The following is a 20490-nucleotide window of genomic DNA, read 5'->3' on the forward strand; positions in this document are numbered from 1 at the left end:
CATAACTGTACTGATCTCTTCTCCAGAATAAAATTAGACCAACAATCGGAACTTTCTCCCCGATTATCGGAAAATTATGATCACAAAGAGAAAACATTTGCCAGCTGTTTTGTGCGTCCTAGCTGGATCGATTAAAAAAAAGTATTTACGCCGATGAATCACACGTCGCGAAGTATTTGTGCATTAAATCGAATCTTTTAAAATTAGTAATAAGTTTACAAAAATAAAACTTTTCTTTCACTCTATTATAATATATTCATCTCATAATTTTTTGTTTTTCTCACTTTTAAAAACACAAACGCTTATGAAAGCAATACTGTTTAGAAACTCGCCACATCGATACAACCTCCCTTCAAGAAATAAATGCTTGCGTATATAGGACCTTTTAAATTATTTCGTTACAACAGATGTAATAAAATATGAAAAATTCAAATATCAGTCCGTATTTAAAAAAAAAAAAATTCATCAGATTTCAACAGTAGATGGACTTGCTCTCTCCCTAGCGTTATTATTCGATTTGGAGCCCCACGAATTCTGAGATTTCGTTAAGTGAAAGTTATTGATGTTCCCAGACTTGCTCTTCTTCATGATTTTGCCACTCATGATGAGCCGGCCAAAACCTTCCTGGTGGGCGAAGGCATAGCCAGAACGCACTGACCTCCTGCTGCTCCTCCTGACGCTGGATATCCTGAGGGTCGGCTCGGACGGACGAGAGCGCAGGTGAGCCTGCCTCTGCCTGAGCCGGACCCTATCCGAGAGGGTCGGGTGAGTGTCCACATAGTAGAAACGGATCGCTACAATGGGCACTAGGAGCAACGCCACTGTCAGAAACAAAGTGAACCAGAACTGTGCCGAACTAAGAGTCATGCGGAACGTCCCGGTATAAGTGTTTCCAATGAAGTTACTGTTGATGAAAAATGTCATTAGCACATAAAAGATGGCACTCCCCCATATTACGAAGTGGTTGATGTTAGTCCAATATGCTGTATCTATCGCTATCTGAAATACAGAAATAAAAAATTTTCAATTAAATAGCTTACAGGACTATGAAATGTGATGTGATCTTCAAAAATCAATAGGAGCTTAACAAATCACTATTATACACTCATGAAAATGGAAGCACCATAAAGCAGAGGGTGTACAACCTTTAGCCCGTGAGCAAAACGTGACCCGCCAAGGGGTTTCATCCAGCCCATGGGAGGTGTTCCAGTAAAAAAAAAAAATTGCCGCTGCGGTGGTTGAGTGGTCATAATGACGGACTCGCGTCGCGAGGATCCGGGTTCGAACCCCACAGTCACCGCAGTGGTGGTCGGCTAAAGTTGGTTTCCTGTGGTTCCCAACTTCGAGTCGCAAATGCGAGCCGATCTCCCCAATAAAAACTCTCGCCACAGAGAGCAACAGGCCTACAACGATTAATTATTCAATCATTACACTTCACTAATAGTTCGAAAAACTGGTGGAAGATGGCAGCACTACACATAACAAGCATTACACAGAAACAAACTTCACATCAGGTTTCACTACACGTACACTCCCGCATGTACCAATTCGTTAGAGGGGGTTCCGCAAAGGAATATGGACGAGGTGCATGTCTGGGTTTAGTAGTAGTAAAAAAATATCAGCAGTAAAAGGCTGATCATATTTCCTTCATGGAAAAATATGGGATCCATACAAGCCATCACCATTTATGTCCGAAAAAATTATCAAATGCAAGTAAAGTTTCTAATGTTTGCCAAAAAACTATCAGAGGAAAGTAAAGTTGCTATTTATAGCTAAGGAAATTGTCAAAGGAAAGTTACAAATTATAGTCAAAAATTGTCACGGAAAAGCTGCTATTTACTGCTAAAGAAATTGTCAAAAGGGAAGTGAAGTTGCTAATTAAAGTAAAAAATTTGCCAAGGGAAAGTTGCTGATTATAGCTACAGAAATTGGGTAAGTAAAGTTGCTAATTAACAATTGTCAAAGGTGACCCCAAAAATTGTCAAAGGTGAGTGAAGTTGCCAATTGTCATTAACAAAAACCGCCAATCGTAGAAAATAGAGGTTTACTGCATCTAACATTTGATTAAAATTCAATTAGCCTTCCCCCCCCCCCCCGCCAAAAAAAAGGTATAGGTTTGAAAAACTGATTATAATTATGACAATTAGAGTGATAATTATCATGATACAATTTATACTGTCAATTCTCAACTTCAGTGAAAAATAGAGATTCAAGTAAGATTCGTTGAAAATCAAGGAATGCAAGGGACCTTTTATAGAAAAGTCGGGCCAGCTAAAATGACAGGAATGTTCCATAAAATATGGGTTATATAGACACAGAATTTGAGTTTCTGGCCGACAAGTAATAGAAATACCACGTATCTGGCCTGGAGACTGAAAAGGTTGTTCACCTCCTGCTATAAAGGATTTGTCAGATTTGAATGAAATTTAATGAGCGTATTGTCACGATGATGTAAACAAACACAATCCAGAAATTTCTACAAAATTTCACACAAATCTGATGATTCCTTCATGACGTTGAAATTTCGTAAATGCGAGAGTACATCTGTGAAGGCTCACCTGTGCTGTCACAACCAGTACTAATATGGTTGAAACAGTAGTGCCGAATAGCTGGTGATCATCGAGTGTCAGCCCTTCTGGATCGAGGGCATAGCTGAATGCCCCATAAGGGATGAAAAACAGAATGAATGATGTGACGAGTCCATGGGCCACCGATTTCAAAAAGATTGTTTTGTTGAACAGAAGATTCATGATCCCGGGAGTGTACAGTTTAGGGTACCTCAGAGAATTTTTGTCACTAACGTCCTAGAGGAGAGAGAAGAATCATGAACACAAACAGAAAAAACAATGTAATACTTAAAATGAGTTTGACATTTACAATCTGGTTTGCATCATTTACGTGTTTGAGAATAAATGGTAATAATTGCAAAAAATGAACAAAAAATTTTACTTTGTCTGTGCTCTTAATCACTGGAGAGTCACGATTACAGAAATCACTGGGACTATGCGGTCATATCAGTATCCAGACATCACAAAAGTCGGGGGTAGGATTCCAGCATATGCAGGGCCATCTGAACAACATCATGGACCCCTAGACAAAGTAATGTTCTGGAATCCTACTTAGTAGAAAGTAATTGCCTATAAATTTACATGCTTACTATCAAGCTGCTGTGATGGTCATAGTGACTCGCATCGCGAGGTCCAAGTTCAAACCCCACTGGTGCCACAGCAGTGGTCAGCTGAAATTAGTTTTCTGTGGTTCCCAACTTTGATGCAGGGATCGTGAATGCGAGTCGGTCTCCCCGTTAAAAAGTCTCGCCACAGAGAGCAACAGGTCTACAAACAGTACAAATATTCAATCATTACACTTCACTTCTGAAATATAGATGAAGGCACTGAAAAATAAGATGCAAAATTATATATGCATTTACACTGTTTAGGTACACACACAATCACACTTCTGGCACAACTCACTCCGTATTAAATTGCCCATGGCGACAGACCCAAGTTGTACTAAGTTTGAAAGAAAGAAGAAAGCTTACTCTCAAAAATCATATGAGATTTTGCAATCATGGGGTGTGTGTGTGTGGGGAGGGACGTAAGTCTATGTGTTAAAGGTACTATGCAGTCATATTGGGTATCCTGACATCATAAAAGTCGGGTAAAATCCCAGCAGATACATAGGCAAAGTAATGTTACCAGCTAGAAGTAATTGCCTACAAATTTACATGCTTACTCTCAAAATTCTTAGTACGAGATCTTGTAATCATGGGGTGGGTCCATGTGTTAAGAGAGCGATGCTGATGGCACAATGCCGATCAGCTCAAGACGTGAATCTGAATCAGTCTTAAATTTTATGAAGTCTCTGTATAGAGATATTGAAGCTACCATTTTGTAATTCTGCCTGCTCTAACACAAATACCCTGCTATTGTCAACTTCTTCGGATTTGGAAGTAGATGAAGCACTTCAAAGCATTTCCCATTTGCACCTCCGATTTGGGAGACAGATAACAGTACTTAAAACTGAGATATGTAGGTAATATTACAGTATTTATACATGATTAAAATCAATATCATACTACAGAGATCTTGATAACTCCACACATGGATAACTCGACTATCCGGATAACTTGACACCTATTATTGCGTTGGTTGGCCCAATACTAATTTCAATGAAAGGGAAACTCTCTAACAGACATATGTTTGGCTTAACTCTGCTTAAGTTGACTATGATTTTTGTCCCTTTACCATGACTGGTTTTTACCATTGCCCGTGTGTTAACATTCTAAGAATTTTTTTATGTTGGTCGATAATCCTTTGTTCTATATGATGGGTCCCTTTTATGCACTGTGGGTGAGGGGAGGGGGTGTACGTGAAGAAAGAATATTTGAATCCTCTTGGCTGGCCTATCATTTTAGTGACGTATCCAGGACAGGTTTTTCATTTTTTTCATGATCACGAGAAGTATGGATGATCCCTAAAGTGTGGTGTGATCCCTATTGGATGTTGAAATTTTCAACATCCAATAGGGATCACATAGGGATAAAAATATTATCTATTGTGAGTTTTGATATTGTCTGTTGCGAAGAATGTTTTTGGCAGAACTCAGTTTTAAGATTTCTTGGAAAAGGAGTAAAAGAAAAAGAGCTAAAGCTTGGTTAGACGCTGAATAAAATATGTCATTTGGTTGTCATTGTGAATATCGACGGCCGTGAATGCATGTGAACTTCATACTTAAACTTTGAAATCAAAAGTTGAAATTTTTAAAAAACTAGAATCGGGAAAAACTCAGTGAACTCGACGAAGAATATGGAGTTGCATGGAACACCATTTCACCATTTGCTTGAATTTTTTTCTGCATTTGAATCTTCTTATGAACTAAGCCGAAAACGCATAAGAAATCAGAACTCAACGATGTAGAGGAAGCAACTCTTTTGTGGTTCAAATCCCTTAATCCCATTATCAGGATCAATAATTCCAGAGAAAGCAAAATATTTCACAAAAAGTCTCAATCAAGGGAATTAGGAATTATCCTAAGTATGAAAACTTTTTACAGAAAATTACAGACAAAAAACTTGTGAATGTTAGAATAGACACAAATATTTCTGTTTTAAATGCAGTTGAAATGATTGATTCTGCATGGAACTCAAGCACAAATGCTATGATTCAGAACTGCTTCCGTTGTGCTGGTTTTTGTTCAGAGTCTTTGGAAAACGATTATGTGGAGAAAGCATAAATAGCACTATGGGTGATTGTATCGATGATGAATTTGTGAGTATTGACTCTGAACTTGTAACAGGACTTTTAGAAGATGACGATATTCTAGAATCAAAGCAAGTGCTTCATGTTTCGAAGAAATGGAATCAGAAAAGTTCAAATGAAGTATCTGCAACATCTCTCCACAATGCATTCAAAACTCTAGACGTGATACACTTTTTACAGTCAGGAAAAAGCAGAACAATCACGGGATAAACTGAATAGTGTATAGAAGAATTTTCTTTTTCTCTTTGGAAAGAAAAACAAGCAAATATACTTGATTATTTTTAATGAGGAAACATTTTTTTACGTTTTGATTTCATTTTGAAACAACCACAAATTAAAATTAATGAGAATCAGCATTTTATTTAATACAATTGTTAGAATGTATATGATTATGTACACAAAAACAATAAAAATTTAGAGTGAAATCCTGCCAACTCGACATCTGCTAAAGTCCACATGTCTGTCAATACTTTTGGGGTGTCGAGTTACCAAGAGTCTACTGTCCAAAGACATTTGTAGCCTTCTGTGGTATCCATTACTCAAGCCAGGAAACTGGAGGAAGTTATTTTAGTTGGACAAAAGTTAGAACCCGGAGACATGTGTATTTCATTTCTCTTCAGAGCAAATTTTTTTTCTTATTAGTGAGTGGCAACTAGTAGTAACTATGAGTTCATAAATACCAAAGCATATAAAAAGCATATGCATTTAAAAATATGTTTATTTTTGGCATGGAATATTGGTTATTTAACACATATTTTCTGCTTTAGTTTTTTGCAATTTTTATAGACTGTTTGGGAATTTTTTTAGCATATATTTTGAATTTTTTTAGTGCATATAATTTGACCCTTAGTAATTATATTCCGGACTGAGAAATGAAAGAAAGAGGAAAAAGGAAAAACCCAACATAAATATCATTAGACATTATGCTTAATTATTCATTATCATCAGGGCTGCAACTGGGGGGGGAGGGGAGCAAGCGGGTTTGGTGCCCCTGGGCCAGAAGGGACGCCAAATTCATCCTTCAACTGCTTCTCCTACAAGCCGGCAAAGGGTGCCAAAATACCAGTTTGCACTGGGTGACATCTAGTTGCGGCCCTGATTATTATTAAGCATGATTACACTCAACGATAATGCATATATGTTATGATAACACGATACCATTATGAAAATTATGCACTATGAAGGTTATGCATTATCATCATGGTTACGGTCATGCTTAGCATAAAAGTTTATAAGAATACAATTTGGAACCTTACCTGATCGAACACACCAAGTGCTAGTACAGGCAAAGAGGTGTAGAAAACATTATAGAAAGAAATGAAGACTGGATCATACAGGGTCTGAAATGAGAAAAAAAAATGCTAAAAGGAATGAACCAACCTGTTCATAAACACTCAGAACTAAGTACATATCAATCGGACAAACATAGGAACCCTGCTAATTCAAATCAACAGATTCGGATTAATGAAAAATTCACTTTGGGGGGAGGGGTTTAAACATGTTTTGTTTGGACATGACAGTGGCTATTCTTTATATCTAAGACAACAGTTATATAGAAGAGTTGATCAACTTTGCCCAAGAATATTAAGAAGACACCAACGAATAAGGCAACAAATAATTGGCAAGGCAGTTGAAAGCTCTGCCTCGTTCACTATCAATCCCATCCCCAACTTTTCTCAATCACTCATATCTATGCACCCTTTTCACATTCTTAATTTTTTGAACCACATTGTATGTGGCATCTATATCTTTCAAGAATTAAACTACAGTAAGTATGCTAGTACTGCTTTTGCTTGCCTTTTTTTTTTTTTTAAAAAGAAAAACGAACATTTAAAGCATTTTTTACTGTTTTTCTGATAATTAAAATTTTTCGATAATCTGAGATGGCCTCAGTCCCATGCACGTCAGATTATCAAGACTATACTGTTTTTCTTTGTGACATGAATTTCGTATTGCTTACTAATTCTATTTTGATTGTTTATAATGCACACCAAAGATATTCTGGTAGGCACATTTTAGGTAGATCCTTACTGTAATATCCTATTTTGCTTCTTCTCTTTTTACTTTTCTCTGTTATATACATTTTGTTTATAGAAACCTTATCAGAAAGAAAGGATTGCAGTTATTTATTCCCAAGAATATAGCCTCCAAATCAACTTTAGTGCACATTTGGTATTATCAAGCTAGATTCTGACATTGGTTGTGGTGGTTTCATCGTGTGCAAATTAATTTTGTGAATGCCCAAGTGAAAAACAAAAATTGTAGCTACACAGTTGATTGAAATCCACATATGGCAAAAAAAAGTGAGGTATCAAAAACAAATTCACAACCATTCAAAATTTGTTATTCTTTCATTAAATGGTGTGGAAAAAATGAGATAAAAAATTTTTCCGGTGTCCTTAGAAATCTTAGAAATGGCATTACATTTTGCATGCTTATTTGAGAAAAATTATTTAAAGGCAAAACGCGCGCAGTACGCAACATCAAGAAAAAAAAACAATTACTTGACATTTAAGTTAAGTTTTTAATCATCAGTATAAAATATATTTTAATCTATTCATTTTAAGAATGCTTAGATTACTGAAAAATGCTTATCATGCATGTAAAATGTTGTATTTTGCTTATACACATCATGTTCGAATCAGTACCAATATAACGAAGTTTGTGGGCAACAACTAGTTTCATTGTTTTTCTCTGAGTTTTCAGAGAAAAATTCTTTAAAAATTCAGAAAAAATTCAGAAAAAAATTTCTTTATAAGCAGGTTCGGCAGTATACTTGGTCCATTGAGAAGATAGTGCACTAATACCTTTGATGCATGACTTCTTGCAGTAGCAATCGTTCTCTATGGTCACGCTGTCAAAGTTTCTGGTGTACTTCTGCACCAGAAAAAATTCTAACAAGGATGAATTGGGTATCAAACTAGCGACACTTCTGAACATCTTTTGTCACATTAAGTATTTTATAGACCTAGACTACTGTGTCCTATCGGAAATTAAGCCATTTAAAGTCCCACAGTTCAAAACGCTTTCTCTCAATTGATTTTCATAAATTTTGTATTATTTATCATGATTTATCGTTAGGTAAATCGTCTTACTTGGGCAGAAAATCCACAGAAAAATGCAAACCAAAAGTGACAGAGAGTGAAAGCGAAGTTCTTGTAGAAAAAGTATCGGAGAAACTTGCTCATTCGCAGATACGACCACCTGCCGTGGACTAGCAGCAAACGTTCCAAGTAACGAAATTGTGCGATTGAAAAATCGCTCGCTAATACAGCTTGCATGCCTTCCTGACCACTGATGCCTACACCTATGTGAGCCACTAAAAAGAGGAAAAAAAAACCAATATTATATAAATTCTATATTCTTTGACTACCAGACACTCAATTATATCTACTATAATGGTGTGCAAAGTTAAAGGATGATTCACAAAATCTGGTATACCTATCAAAATAATGATTTTTTCACTAAAAGCTTTGTACTATTCTCATTTCATTCTTTACTCACAAAAATTGCAATGAAATCTCAGCTTACGAGAGACTTTGTAAGAGACTTTATTTTGCAAGACAACAAAACAAATAAACAAACTGTCTTGATAAATGTGATATTTCTGAGTAGTATGATGCGATGCGAGTAGTATGTATAACAAAGCCTCCTAGATGAAGAGTAATCTATAAGAGGCTTTGCGTATTCGTGTTATCTGTTGAGTATGATCCTTAGAGGAGATATATAATAGAGTAGGCAAGTCAATTAATTTCTTTCACGCAGCGCACGTCATCATATGACTGTCGTCAGAAGAGTTGCAGTGGCTGGTTACTATCTTTAATTTGGCAAAGTGTTATATATATGTTCCCTCTTCAACTTTTTTCAGTTCGATGGTTTTTGAATGCTTTTCTTGGAAATGCCGCACAATGACCCTCCAAGAAATTGATAACTTTTTAAATAATAATTTGAATTCAAGAAGTTTGAAGTTAGGACTTTCAAGAAATTCAGTCAATGTTAAATAAGCTATATACGCTTTATATTTCCCTCTTCTATCTTAGAAATTCAAATTTCATTGTGTTTTTCATTACATGTTAGTCCACTAATTATCAATAGCTATTATCATAGTTATTCTGCTAATTATCAATAGCTATTATCATAGTTATTCCGCTAATTATCAATAGCCTCGTAAGTTAAGGCATATTATTGAAAAATATGCAAGATCTAAAGACTTATCATGCTAGAAAACATGAACTTTGATGAACTTTCTTCACAATCAGAAGCTTTAATAGCCTTATATTTATTCAAAAACATGAAAATATCTAATGATAATAGACACCTGTGAGTTCTCCTTACTGTGTGATACCTTAAGAGTCCTCCTTTGACTTGTGTTTCAGAACAGCAATAACCAGAACATGCAGATACCATTTATGCAATGATTTCAAACTATTTTCTCTACCATTCATCCTGTTCATTATAGGAAATGGTGAAGAAAGAAATTAGCAGGCACAGAAGACGATGACAGTCACGTGACACAATGCCAGTGGGAAAGAAATAGGGCTTCCCACTCTCTCTACCCTTATACTTCCTCTAAGACAGCGTTTCTCAATCTTTATTGACTCGCAGAGCCCAAAATTTGGTTCTCTATATTCCAGAGGATCACTATTTGATCTAGTAAGCATGTATGAATCCACGGGGAGAGGGTGATAGTTTCCCCATCCCCAATGAGCCTAACTTTGATAGAAAAATTGGTCTGTCCTAATTTTGCGGAAAGATTCAGCAAACCTAAACAATAAATTGTCTACCTTCCAGATCCAAGCAGACGATATGTTGGAGGGGAATCTCCCCTCCCAAGAGACAAAAAATGAGCGAAAAATTTATCTGTCCTTTCAAATATAGGAAAGATTCAATGAACCTAAACAATAAATCGTCCCTCCCATCTCCCTAGATCTGCACCTGCTAATAAAAGACCATCCTATAAGATGGGACTAAAAAGTTTGTTAGATTAAAATCAAATTGACTATGAAATAGTTTAACTGTATTTTATTTACAGTACATATACTTATAGTTTAATGCGTGTACACTCAAAACCGACATGATATATGTTTTCGTGGTTATCCGATGTGTGAGAGATTTTGATTATCCTGCATACCATTGGTCCGGTAAAGGCTGGACCATCAGAAGTCTAATATATTGTACTGATAAAGTGAATAGAACTTTCATAGTAACTGAAAAATTTCTAAAAATATTAAGAAAATGTCACAGACCGATGACTGCGATGATTTCATTTTTTTTAAATTGAAAGAAAGCTAGAAAACTCACTTTTTATCATGCTGACATCATTCGCACCATCACCGATAGCTAACGTGACAGCTTTCTTGTGTCGTTTTATGAGATCTACGACTAAAGCTTTTTGCAGTGGAGTAGCTCTACAGCATACGACTGACTTGCAGTGGCACGCCACTTCCAAGAATAGCTTTTCCATTGATGGCTGCAATGCATATACCTGGACAAAAATACACGCACATATAAAATAAAAAATTCTTCTGATCATATTTAATGCATTAGAACAGTGTTTCTCAACCTGGAGCCATGTGGTCTCCCTTGTGGTTGTAATATTACAAGAAGGCAACTAAGCTTCAAAAGGAGCCACAAAGACCTGTGAAAAAGAAAAATCATATGCAAAGAAATGAATCTTTGAAGTGGAATACTTTGAGGAAAAAATGTGACTAATCTCAGAATCCATCACAACTGCCCAGAGAACCAGGGCTGTCTCATCAAATGCCCCCCACTCAGACACCACCAGAAGAGCTCGAGTAAATAGGGGACATCAAGATAATCAGATCTAATACCATACAAAGTATGAATTACTGAATACCAAGCGGAGATGAGGTTGAAGTTCGGAAAGAAAATTCACATGCCTCCGCTCTGAGAATCAAACCACCAATCTCTCGCAGTCCAGGCGAGTGCTCTACCATTAAACTGCAAAGGACTGACATTTCCTTTCCTTAGAGCATATGTAGATGCTGAATGGGACCTCACATGGTAAACTTACTAGCTCAGCTAATAACTCTTAACAATACCTCCCCCCCCCCCAATGACAAAATGCAGAAAAAACACTGTCGCTCTCACAGTCTGGACTGTGAGAGGTTGGTGGTTTGATTCCGTGTGAGGCATGCAAATTTTCTTTCCACACTTCTTCACCTGTGCTTGGTATCCAAGAATTCATATTTTGTATGAACAGCAGTAAGTGACATCGCTTCTTCCTGATATACCTTTTTTTTCCAGAATAAGTAAGTAAATTGGTAGTGGTCAACTTCTAGCCAGGTAGGGTATCTCCCATGGCCATAGAGGGTCCATATGATGAGATCTGGTATCACATATTTACTTACTCTAGAAAATCATAAGTTGTTACTTCTAGATGTGTATGAAGTCCCAGAACATTTTGCCTGAGAGCTCATGGTGTTGAGATGGCCATGCATAGACCCCCCCCCCCATTTCTTTTGGAGTATTTTGTGACGTGGCATGATATGCTAAAAGATTAAAACAAAACAAATTGGTTCTGTTAAGTCTATGACATATTAAAATAAACATGCAACAATTATGAATCTGAAAAAGCTTGAATTGCATTTTGTAATCTGCATCCTTACCAAGCTATGACCATTGACAACTAAGGCAAAGCCAGAACCTTCCAAGTTCTCTGTTAAAGAGTTAGCATCATCCATGTAGACATTGATGACGTACTCCCCTCTAGAATGGCTGACGGCTGTGTCTCTGAACTTTGTCAACTGCCTCTCAACCTCATTGTAGTTCATACCATCCACAATGAAAATGTCGGCAAGTTCATCAGTCAAGAGTTGACACGAATATCCAATGTTTATAGCAGTTTCTAGACAGAGAAAAAAAATCACAGCATTACTCCTATTATGAATATTGCATCCTTTTTTTCAGAAAAAAATGACAAAAATTGTTACACTGAGAAGGTACACTGAGGTTATATGCTTGAGGTGTATATATACTTGCACAGAAAAAATTTATTATGAAAAATCAGAATTAAGTTCCAACTCAAAGCTGTGGTAGGGATCTTCAGAGCTGAAGGTTACTGCCGATTAACAAAAAAAAAAAAAAAAAAAAACCAACAACAACAACAACAGCTAGTGGAACTGAAAAGTTGATAGAGGGTTTCTCATCTGCAGTCAACCTTCAAGATACTGTTGTGGGTAGTAGTAGAATCTACAGTTGCGGGCAAAACATTAGAACTTAACAGAAGATCATGGGCAAATAGTGGGTAAGCTCATACTTTTCAATAGCCGCTGACCATGAAAGCCTGCATCCATGTATTCAAGCCTATTTTAAAGTAAAATAATCACCTTGTTTGTCTCCGGTTAAGACCCACACTTTTATGCCAGCCGCAGCTAAGTTAGCTATCGTCTGAGGAACACCATCCTGAAGTTTGTCTTCTATGGCTGTAGCTCCAACAAGATGGAGGTTTTCCTCTATTTCTTCATACAAAGCATTAACCCTCTCTTCTCTGTGGTCCAAGGCCATACTGAAAATCGAAGACTAAGCATTAGAATGACTAACAAATTCATATTGTGAATATATCGTTCAAAAATAAATTCTCAGTACAAAACAATACAGAAAATGTTTACAAATGCCCAAAACCTGAATGAAATTAAGAAATGTCAGTGGCGAGATCATACTTTACATCGGCAAAATATTTCCCCTTTTATAAATCCCTTTGCTAAAGATTGGGAAAAAAAAGAAGTCTGTAGAGGGCCCATAATTTTGTTGCAACATTTTGCCACTTAGTTTATACAGAATAGGCATTTGTCTAAAAGTAACGAGGACTTAGCAAGAGTGAATGAAGATCTTTTAATTTTCTGGCTGCATGTATAATCACAAATTTAAACCGTAACTACACAAAATATGTTAGTCACTATGTAAAACAGTTTCACATAAAGTGCCAACACTCACCTTGCTTCTTGATATTTCTCATTCCATTTTTCATACACCGATTCGTCGAGGTGCTTTGATGCAAGACAAAGTGTCCTCAATCCTTCACTAGCGAATTTCTGAAGAAAACAAAAACAATCTTCAAAAAAAAAAAAGCAAAAATACTTACATTATTTACACTTCATATCAGTGAATACTGAAAATGCAATCTAAAGTGATCAATTCAGACCATTTAAATGACCAATATCAAAATTGATCAGGCATAAAGTAGAAGAACGAGTATCGTATATGGAATGTATCTTCATAATTGAGGTTAACTATTCTTGCCAGACAATGTATACAAGGTGTTCTGTATTAGTCTTAATTTGACCTTTATCTCAACCGTTTGTCATAGAGGTATGTGGTTCTAATTTAACAAATGCTCAAAATGTACTCAAAAATTACCCTGTACCAGTTTTTAGAGTGAAAATACAGTGTGTCAAAAAATAAAAAAATCTAAATCTTTACACAGTCCCCTTGTCCCCCAACTTCCAAGCAGAAAGTCGTTGCCCTGTCTCTTTTGAGGCCAACGGAAAAAATTCCATGTCCCTAAGTGAAATTTTTGCTGATATTTGAATTTAAAAATCTGAGAAAAATTCCAAAAGAACAGCATGAACTAACAGACAATGCTCCCTTCCTTCATTTATGCTGTCCTCAATTTTTCTCCAATTTTTGAATTTGAATATCTCATCGAATATTGCACTTGAAAACTAGGATTTTTTTTTGTTGCCCTCAGGAGAAATAGAACAACAACTTTCCAATCGGAAGTTAGAAGACTGGGGAACCACATAAAATTTTAACAAAACCGTAAGTTTGTGCTTTCGAGAGAATGTGAAATTGAAGAAAAGATTTGTTGAAGTCACACCCAGCCATAAATTTTTGCTACAGTAGACTTAGCTGCAATTTTTTTTGTTCTGTGAAAATATCATTTTCACAAGTAAAATCTATTTAGTTAAAATGACAGCTTCTATAAATGATGCCTAACCTAATGACCTGAAGGAAATATCTCTGCATCCATTAGACAAAAACATAAATGGCTTTCTTAGGCACAAGCAAAAAAAGGGGATCAGTTTAGAGTTGGGTGAAAACAATATTTACATATACAAAAGAACAAAAACTCACAGCTTGGCCTACTCCAGTGGTTCTGAAACTTCTGTTCCTCGTGGCCCCCTTGGCAATGTTTATTTCTGCAGCATGAAAAATAGCCTAACAAAGTGCTGCTTCTAAAGCGCCAAACAGGTACCCATAAATATCTCTAGTTTGCCACGATGGCCCCGACAAAAGTTGGTGAAGCCCTGACACATGCTTTCAGAACTTGTTTACTCTAATCAGAACTTTATGGCTGGGATCAGCAACTCTTCTCTCTTCCATTCCTCCCTCTTTCAAATGGATAACTCATATTTGCTTCAGTTACAGATGGTCTTCACTGGTATCATTTCTACTCAATTATTATTGCTAGTAGGTTAACCAGAATAAACCTATTACTAATAGCTAGTAATAATAAGAAACACAAAAAAATCAAACAGTTCAATGCAGTGAAATTAAACGAGTCTAGCAATACAAATGAAAATTAACATACATTCAACTGGTCCATAGTTTTCAACTTTAAATCTGTAGATGAGACACTAAGTCTTTCAAATATCACAGAGTCTGCACCTTTAGAGTACAGTAAAATTTTCCCATCTTTTCTAATTATCACCTGAAATGAAAAAAATTTTTTGTTTTGTAAATAAACAAAAAAACCAAGAACTATAAAATACAAAACCTGAAGTTAGCTGATTATGCAACCAAGTCAAAAACAATAGTCAAATTATTGCAATAGCATTAAACATTTTGATGAGCATGGGCAACTTAATAGCTTTGTAAACAGTCGCAGGCCCTATTGAGGGACTTTTTCACCTGTTGCTGGCCGAAATGAAATTAAATGGCACAAAATCGCCACCTGAATACCACAATAGAAAAGTTTCAAATAAAAAGGCTCAGTAGCATCTTAACGGGCTGGCCGAAGGTCTACACACTTCACCACACACCAACTCTGGCAAAATTGCTATATGCAATTTACTGCAGTTAATCGGTGGTTGCCTCAAGCTCATTAGGAAAAATATCATATCTATTTTTCCCCGGTTCAAACCTGGGACATGGCGGTAATCTTCACGGTTGGTAGTAGACGAGCATCTTACCACCACACCAATCGGGCGCTGGCTAGCAGGTCTGGTCCTATGGCCCCAAATCATTAAGGATCGCTTTTGTCTAAATTTTTATATTATTTTATTAAAATTCAGATGCATTAAGGTTAAGATTGGCATATTTCCTACCTGGTTGATATATTATGCATTTAGTCTTTATTTTAAATCTAACTGTTGTGTGTGACAAAATGTATAAAATCAACAGCACTAATTCGAACAGGATGACAATTGCAACACTTTTTCAAACAATACAGCATAATGTCTGGCTAGTTTTTCTCATTACCGATTGACGGTCATCCTGATAACCAACTAGTACTAAACAGATCATAGGAGTTTTGAATTCCATGTTATTCACAAGTAGTGTCACACCCACATTACAGAGAAAAAATTGTTTATGTGGAGAAAATAGAAAAAATATTTCTACTTACAGACATGCGCTTGCGGACGTTATTGAAATCTAAGATAGCCAAAACTTCATAAATCTCAGGAATACCCATAACTTCAATAGTAATACTGGTAGGAGTACGGGACTAAAGCCAAGGGATAGAAAAATAAAATGCATTATTAAAGCAAAATTATACATGTATCAGTTTAATTTCACTAATCAACTTTTAACATCTATTAATTATTGACAAATCACACTGAAAACAGTTAAACGGTTAATCCTAGAGCGGTTTTCTGTAACTTTTTTACACCTGTGGACAATGAAAATACTGTATTTTAACATGTATTAGGAACCCCCTGATTTTTTAGCTTATAAAATTTAGATTTTTTTGTAAAATAAATAACGTGATCCTCACATATTCCCAACACATCCATAAGATCTGTCCAGGGAATCTGTTAGTGTTACTAGACATCCATGCCCGAACCGGGATTTGAACCCAGACCTGCATAGTCAGACGCTAGCTCCCTAACCACTGAACTGCTAGATGGCTTGGGAATGAAATTCAATTTCTGAAGATATTTTATATTTCAAGATAAAAAAAAGATGTTCTTTATTCATAATAGAAACCATCTGATGCACCACAATCAGCTACATCAACTGGTTGATCATCATCATCAGAATCACTTTTATCATAAATTTCAAGGAATTGAGAAATTTGTCAATATCTATAATAATATCCATGTACAGCGAAACCTCGCTACAATGATACTTGATAAAATGATAAATCCCTCTACAATGATATTATTTTCACACCTTCTTTGGAAATGCTTATAGTCTAATGTTAAACAGCTGCCTCTCAATATAGCGATGACCCTCCTGCCACGACGATATATTCTCTTATCCACAGAGTATCGTTATATAGAGGTTTCATTGTATAAAAACCCCTTTATTTTTGGAACCTGATTTTTGGCAAAAAAATGGTTTCTTATGCACGTTAAAATATGGCACACAGCTCAACAATGTTATAGATGATACAATGTGATGGCAATGTGATAAGTAATTCACAGACCTGATGAAGGCTAGGGCAAATGAAAATCTACACATAACAAAAAAACTATTTTATTTACTGAATCTACAATTATGTAGTGGCTGAATGAATTAGGCAAAATGTTTCATGGAGTTCTGGTTGAAGAACACTGCCTTTAGAGAATTTCCACTAAAAATATAACATTAGATCATTTGTGACTATTAACAGCCTCTTCTCTCGTTACGAAAAAAAGACTGACTTTTCAGGGACACCTTATTCTCAAAAAAAATTTGATTCTCAATGTTTGGATGACCATATTCGGATGACAAAATAAATGAGGGTCTAATGATCTCAATATATGTTAATCCCCATTAAGTGTGTGATTTGAACATAAAATCAGTATGAATGGAAACTGTCTGTACATTTCAAATTGGTGTTTGTTTTTTTTTGTTCCACTCCATTTTTTCTCAATTGATTAGGATAGTGTGTGTGTCTGTATTCTAAAACATTATATTTTTATTAAATCTTTTACTTATAAAAATTTGTACATGGAAAGCTAAATATGATACAGTGAAACCTGTGTCTAACAATACTGTCCATAAAAATATTTTCTTTGATCCCGGAGGAATTCCTATTTTTTAAATAAAACATAGCATAGATGCCCAAATTGTCTACAATGATAACATGCCAAAAATATTTTTTTTAGGTTCCTAGAGTATCATTATGGAAAGGTTTTACTACTTTACCACACACCAACTCCAGCCATATATTGCCATATGGCGATTTTCAACCAATGGAGTTGAGTGGGAATGAAGGCACCATCTATCGGTGTTCGTCCCTAGGATCAGTAGGTAAACAACTTGATTCTGATGTTCTTTGGCCAGATTCAAACCTGTGGACCTTGATGGTAACCTTCATAGTGGAAGTCGAGCATCTCACCACTGTCACTTTGGCGCTGGTTTTAAGACAGGTTTTACAGTGTGTAATATTTTTTTTCTTTTCTAAAACAAAATGTAAAACTCACTTTAAAAACAAATCCAAAGTTTCTCGCAGCAGATGTTAAGGCAGACTCATCTGGTGACTGGGCTTGGTATTCAAGGCGGCCTTCGTAGGAAAAAACATCAATATAAATTAATCTATTTTTTGTGTGAATTTGTTACACAATTAAATCAAATTTTATGAGCCATGTGTACATGGGTAGTTTGGTATTCATATTAAGGAGTTAATAGTGATAAGCATAATACAGTGATCCAAAAGTCATGCAACCTGCTATGAAAATTTTTTCTTAAATTCTACAGATTATAAATGTAAATTTGTTTGATAAATGGTCGAATTATACTCTTCTGAATGAAAAGTGATTTTCTTCTTCAATTTCCATGCATTGATATTTTCTGTAGTTTTGTTTGTTGTATGGTCAATATGAATGGGATGAATAGTGATTTGGCTGGATATCAATTTTATTAAAATTCATCACGATTATAAATAAAATTGGTGTTTTTAAGTGAAAATAAAATTATTGGTAATTTCAAATGACTGATATTGAATTTTAAATATGCAATTTATTATTTAAATTTATATTACAAAAACTGGTAGTAAAAATATTTGAGAAATTGAATTTTCTGGATGTTATGCTTAAACTAATATTTGGAAAGAAAAGTAATTTGTCTCCTCCGGGAATCAAACCAGACTCCCCTTGCATACCAGGCAAGTGCGCTAACCAATACACCAGACAAACACTTTTCAATTCCTTATAGCATACATTAGTAGTGTGCAGTGTATGCGTGTTATAAGGAATTGAAAAGTGTGCGACTGGTGTATTGGTTAGCGCACTTCGATGAGCCAGGCTCGATTCCCGGAGGAGACAAATCACTTTTCTTTCCAAATATTAGTTTCGGCACTACATCCAGAAAATTAAATTTCTCAGTATATTTCGGGCCGAAAAAATACTATCTCTTAATACAAAAATATTTTTGTCATGATACTGACAATCAAATGTAACGATGATACATAGCATTTTAATATTAGTGATACTTTGGCTAACAAAGATGATCCGTTCTGGATTCAGTTAACCAAAATCTGTAAGCTGAAACATCTGTGGGAAAATATTCCATTCGTTCCAGCTTTTGCCCAAAATTTAATGATAAGTTTTTTAAAACACCAAGGAATGCTATAAAAGGCAAAAACCGATTAAATGCTGAAATGAACAGCTTCAAAATTATTTTATAAACGAGAATTAACAGGAAGATGAGAGAAGCTGAAGATATTTTTATTTTCCAGTATGTACACAACCCAATTGAGTTTGTAAGTGTCCTCATCCATTTGTGGTTTGGTCAGCTCCTTTCAGTGTCGGATAAACGCAGATGGAAAAGATAAAACGTCTAGAATATCCAGACTGTTCAGTTTGATGCTAAGACTCTTGCACTGAAAGAACGCATGCTCTGAAAACAGGATCACCTTTTTTTTTTCAATACATTTTTCTATTAGCTAAATCTTTCGTTTAACATGAAATGGTTCAAAGAATTTCAGAAAGAGAAGTGTAGGTACATCTGAAAAAAGATTCTGAGGGGGACATGAGTTAATCTGATTCTAGTGACAGTAACTCTGACGATGGTTGGTGTTAAAATTATGCTCATGAGTGACACAGTCATTTTATGTTAGTACATGCATTCATATCATTAAATATGTTTTTTATCTGAGGCAGAAAAATCACGAAAAATCTTTGTTAGTTGAAATATTCATAAGATGAGGTGTTGGTTAGAGGAGGTATCGCTATACTAACATCAGCACTTATTACAATTTTACATCTAAATTAAGAAAATGTCAATCATCATTTACTCTCAAGTATTTATGCATCATAAAATTTAAGACCTATTTTTTTTTGTCCCTCTCAGTAGCTCAATACTTATCTTGTCTATGTACATCCTTCAGTTAGTCAACTTGCGCAATTCATGCTCACTTTCATATTATTGCAGTAGGATTCTATTTTCAGTTTTATGTTTTACTTATCCCAGAAATTCACTCTGACGTAACCTCTTGTACAGAAACAGATAAGTATGCACAACACAATAAAAATATAATCAGTAAATTTTTAATTCACATGAAAAACTCCAATATTTTTTAAAATTAGTTTGTTGTGCTTAGATTTACACAAATATTCAGTAGAAAAATTCAAAAAGAATATTTCAGCATTATTCAACTGGGCTGAATAGCAGCAGCCGAATATTCGCCCCGTCTCTAATGGCCAAGTAGATTTTCTCCTAGCAAAAACTTTTTATCATTGAGAAATATTTTTCAACTTATTCCTTTGCAGCCATTATTTGATAAGAAATTTTTTAACGTTTCAACACACAACAATCTTTTTGATTGCAATTCCGTTTTCAAGAAACTGGAAGTAGCAGACTTTTATTTCTAACCAAGCACAACTCAGGTCTATTGCCATGGGAAATTTACTATTGATTGAGTTGTGCTATAAGTGTGAGTATGTGTATCCAACAGTCTGAGTGCATATATAGTGTTGTGTGTGAATTTTTAGTGGTGCCATCTACATTACAAATTCTGAGTGATTGAATATTTGTACTGTTGTAAGCCTGTTGCTCTCTGTGGCGAGACTTTTTACTGGAGAGATAGATCACCTCACATTTGCACCTCAAAACTTGG

The 20490-nt window shown here is 35.5% G+C and overlaps 1 protein-coding gene across 3 annotated transcripts in view; it reads right to left on the bottom strand.

The window, feature by feature from the left end:
* Nucleotides 1–220: 220 nt before the first annotated feature.
* LOC149068850 (phospholipid-transporting ATPase ID-like) overlaps nt 221–20490 on the bottom strand; it is a 139674-nt gene continuing 119404 nt past the window's right edge. The window contains exons 13-23 of one of the 3 annotated variants that reach the window (XM_089250444.1): nt 17858–17937; nt 15850–15951; nt 14815–14934; nt 13218–13315; nt 12611–12789; nt 11891–12129; nt 10563–10746; nt 8357–8580; nt 6518–6601; nt 2559–2804; nt 221–999 (exon numbers count right to left, since the gene is read on the bottom strand). In XM_089250444.1, the coding sequence (XP_089106570.1) occupies nt 466–999; nt 2559–2804; nt 6518–6601; nt 8357–8580; nt 10563–10746; nt 11891–12129; nt 12611–12789; nt 13218–13315; nt 14815–14934; nt 15850–15951; nt 17858–17937 (2090 nt within the window). In that variant the 3' untranslated portion in view covers nt 221–465. The remainder of the gene's footprint in view (nt 1000–2558; nt 2805–6517; nt 6602–8356; nt 8581–10562; nt 10747–11890; nt 12130–12610; nt 12790–13217; nt 13316–14814; nt 14935–15849; nt 15952–17857; nt 17938–20490) is intronic. The other 2 variants (XM_089250445.1, XM_089250446.1) reach the window with 2 other exon arrangements.

The sequence above is a fragment of the Pholcus phalangioides genome, unplaced genomic scaffold, assembly GCF_987345545.1.
Source record: "Pholcus phalangioides strain wild (caught in Gottingen) unplaced genomic scaffold, Ppha-v1.0 ptg000024l_1, whole genome shotgun sequence".
NCBI lineage: Eukaryota > Metazoa > Arthropoda > Arachnida > Araneae > Pholcidae > Pholcus > Pholcus phalangioides.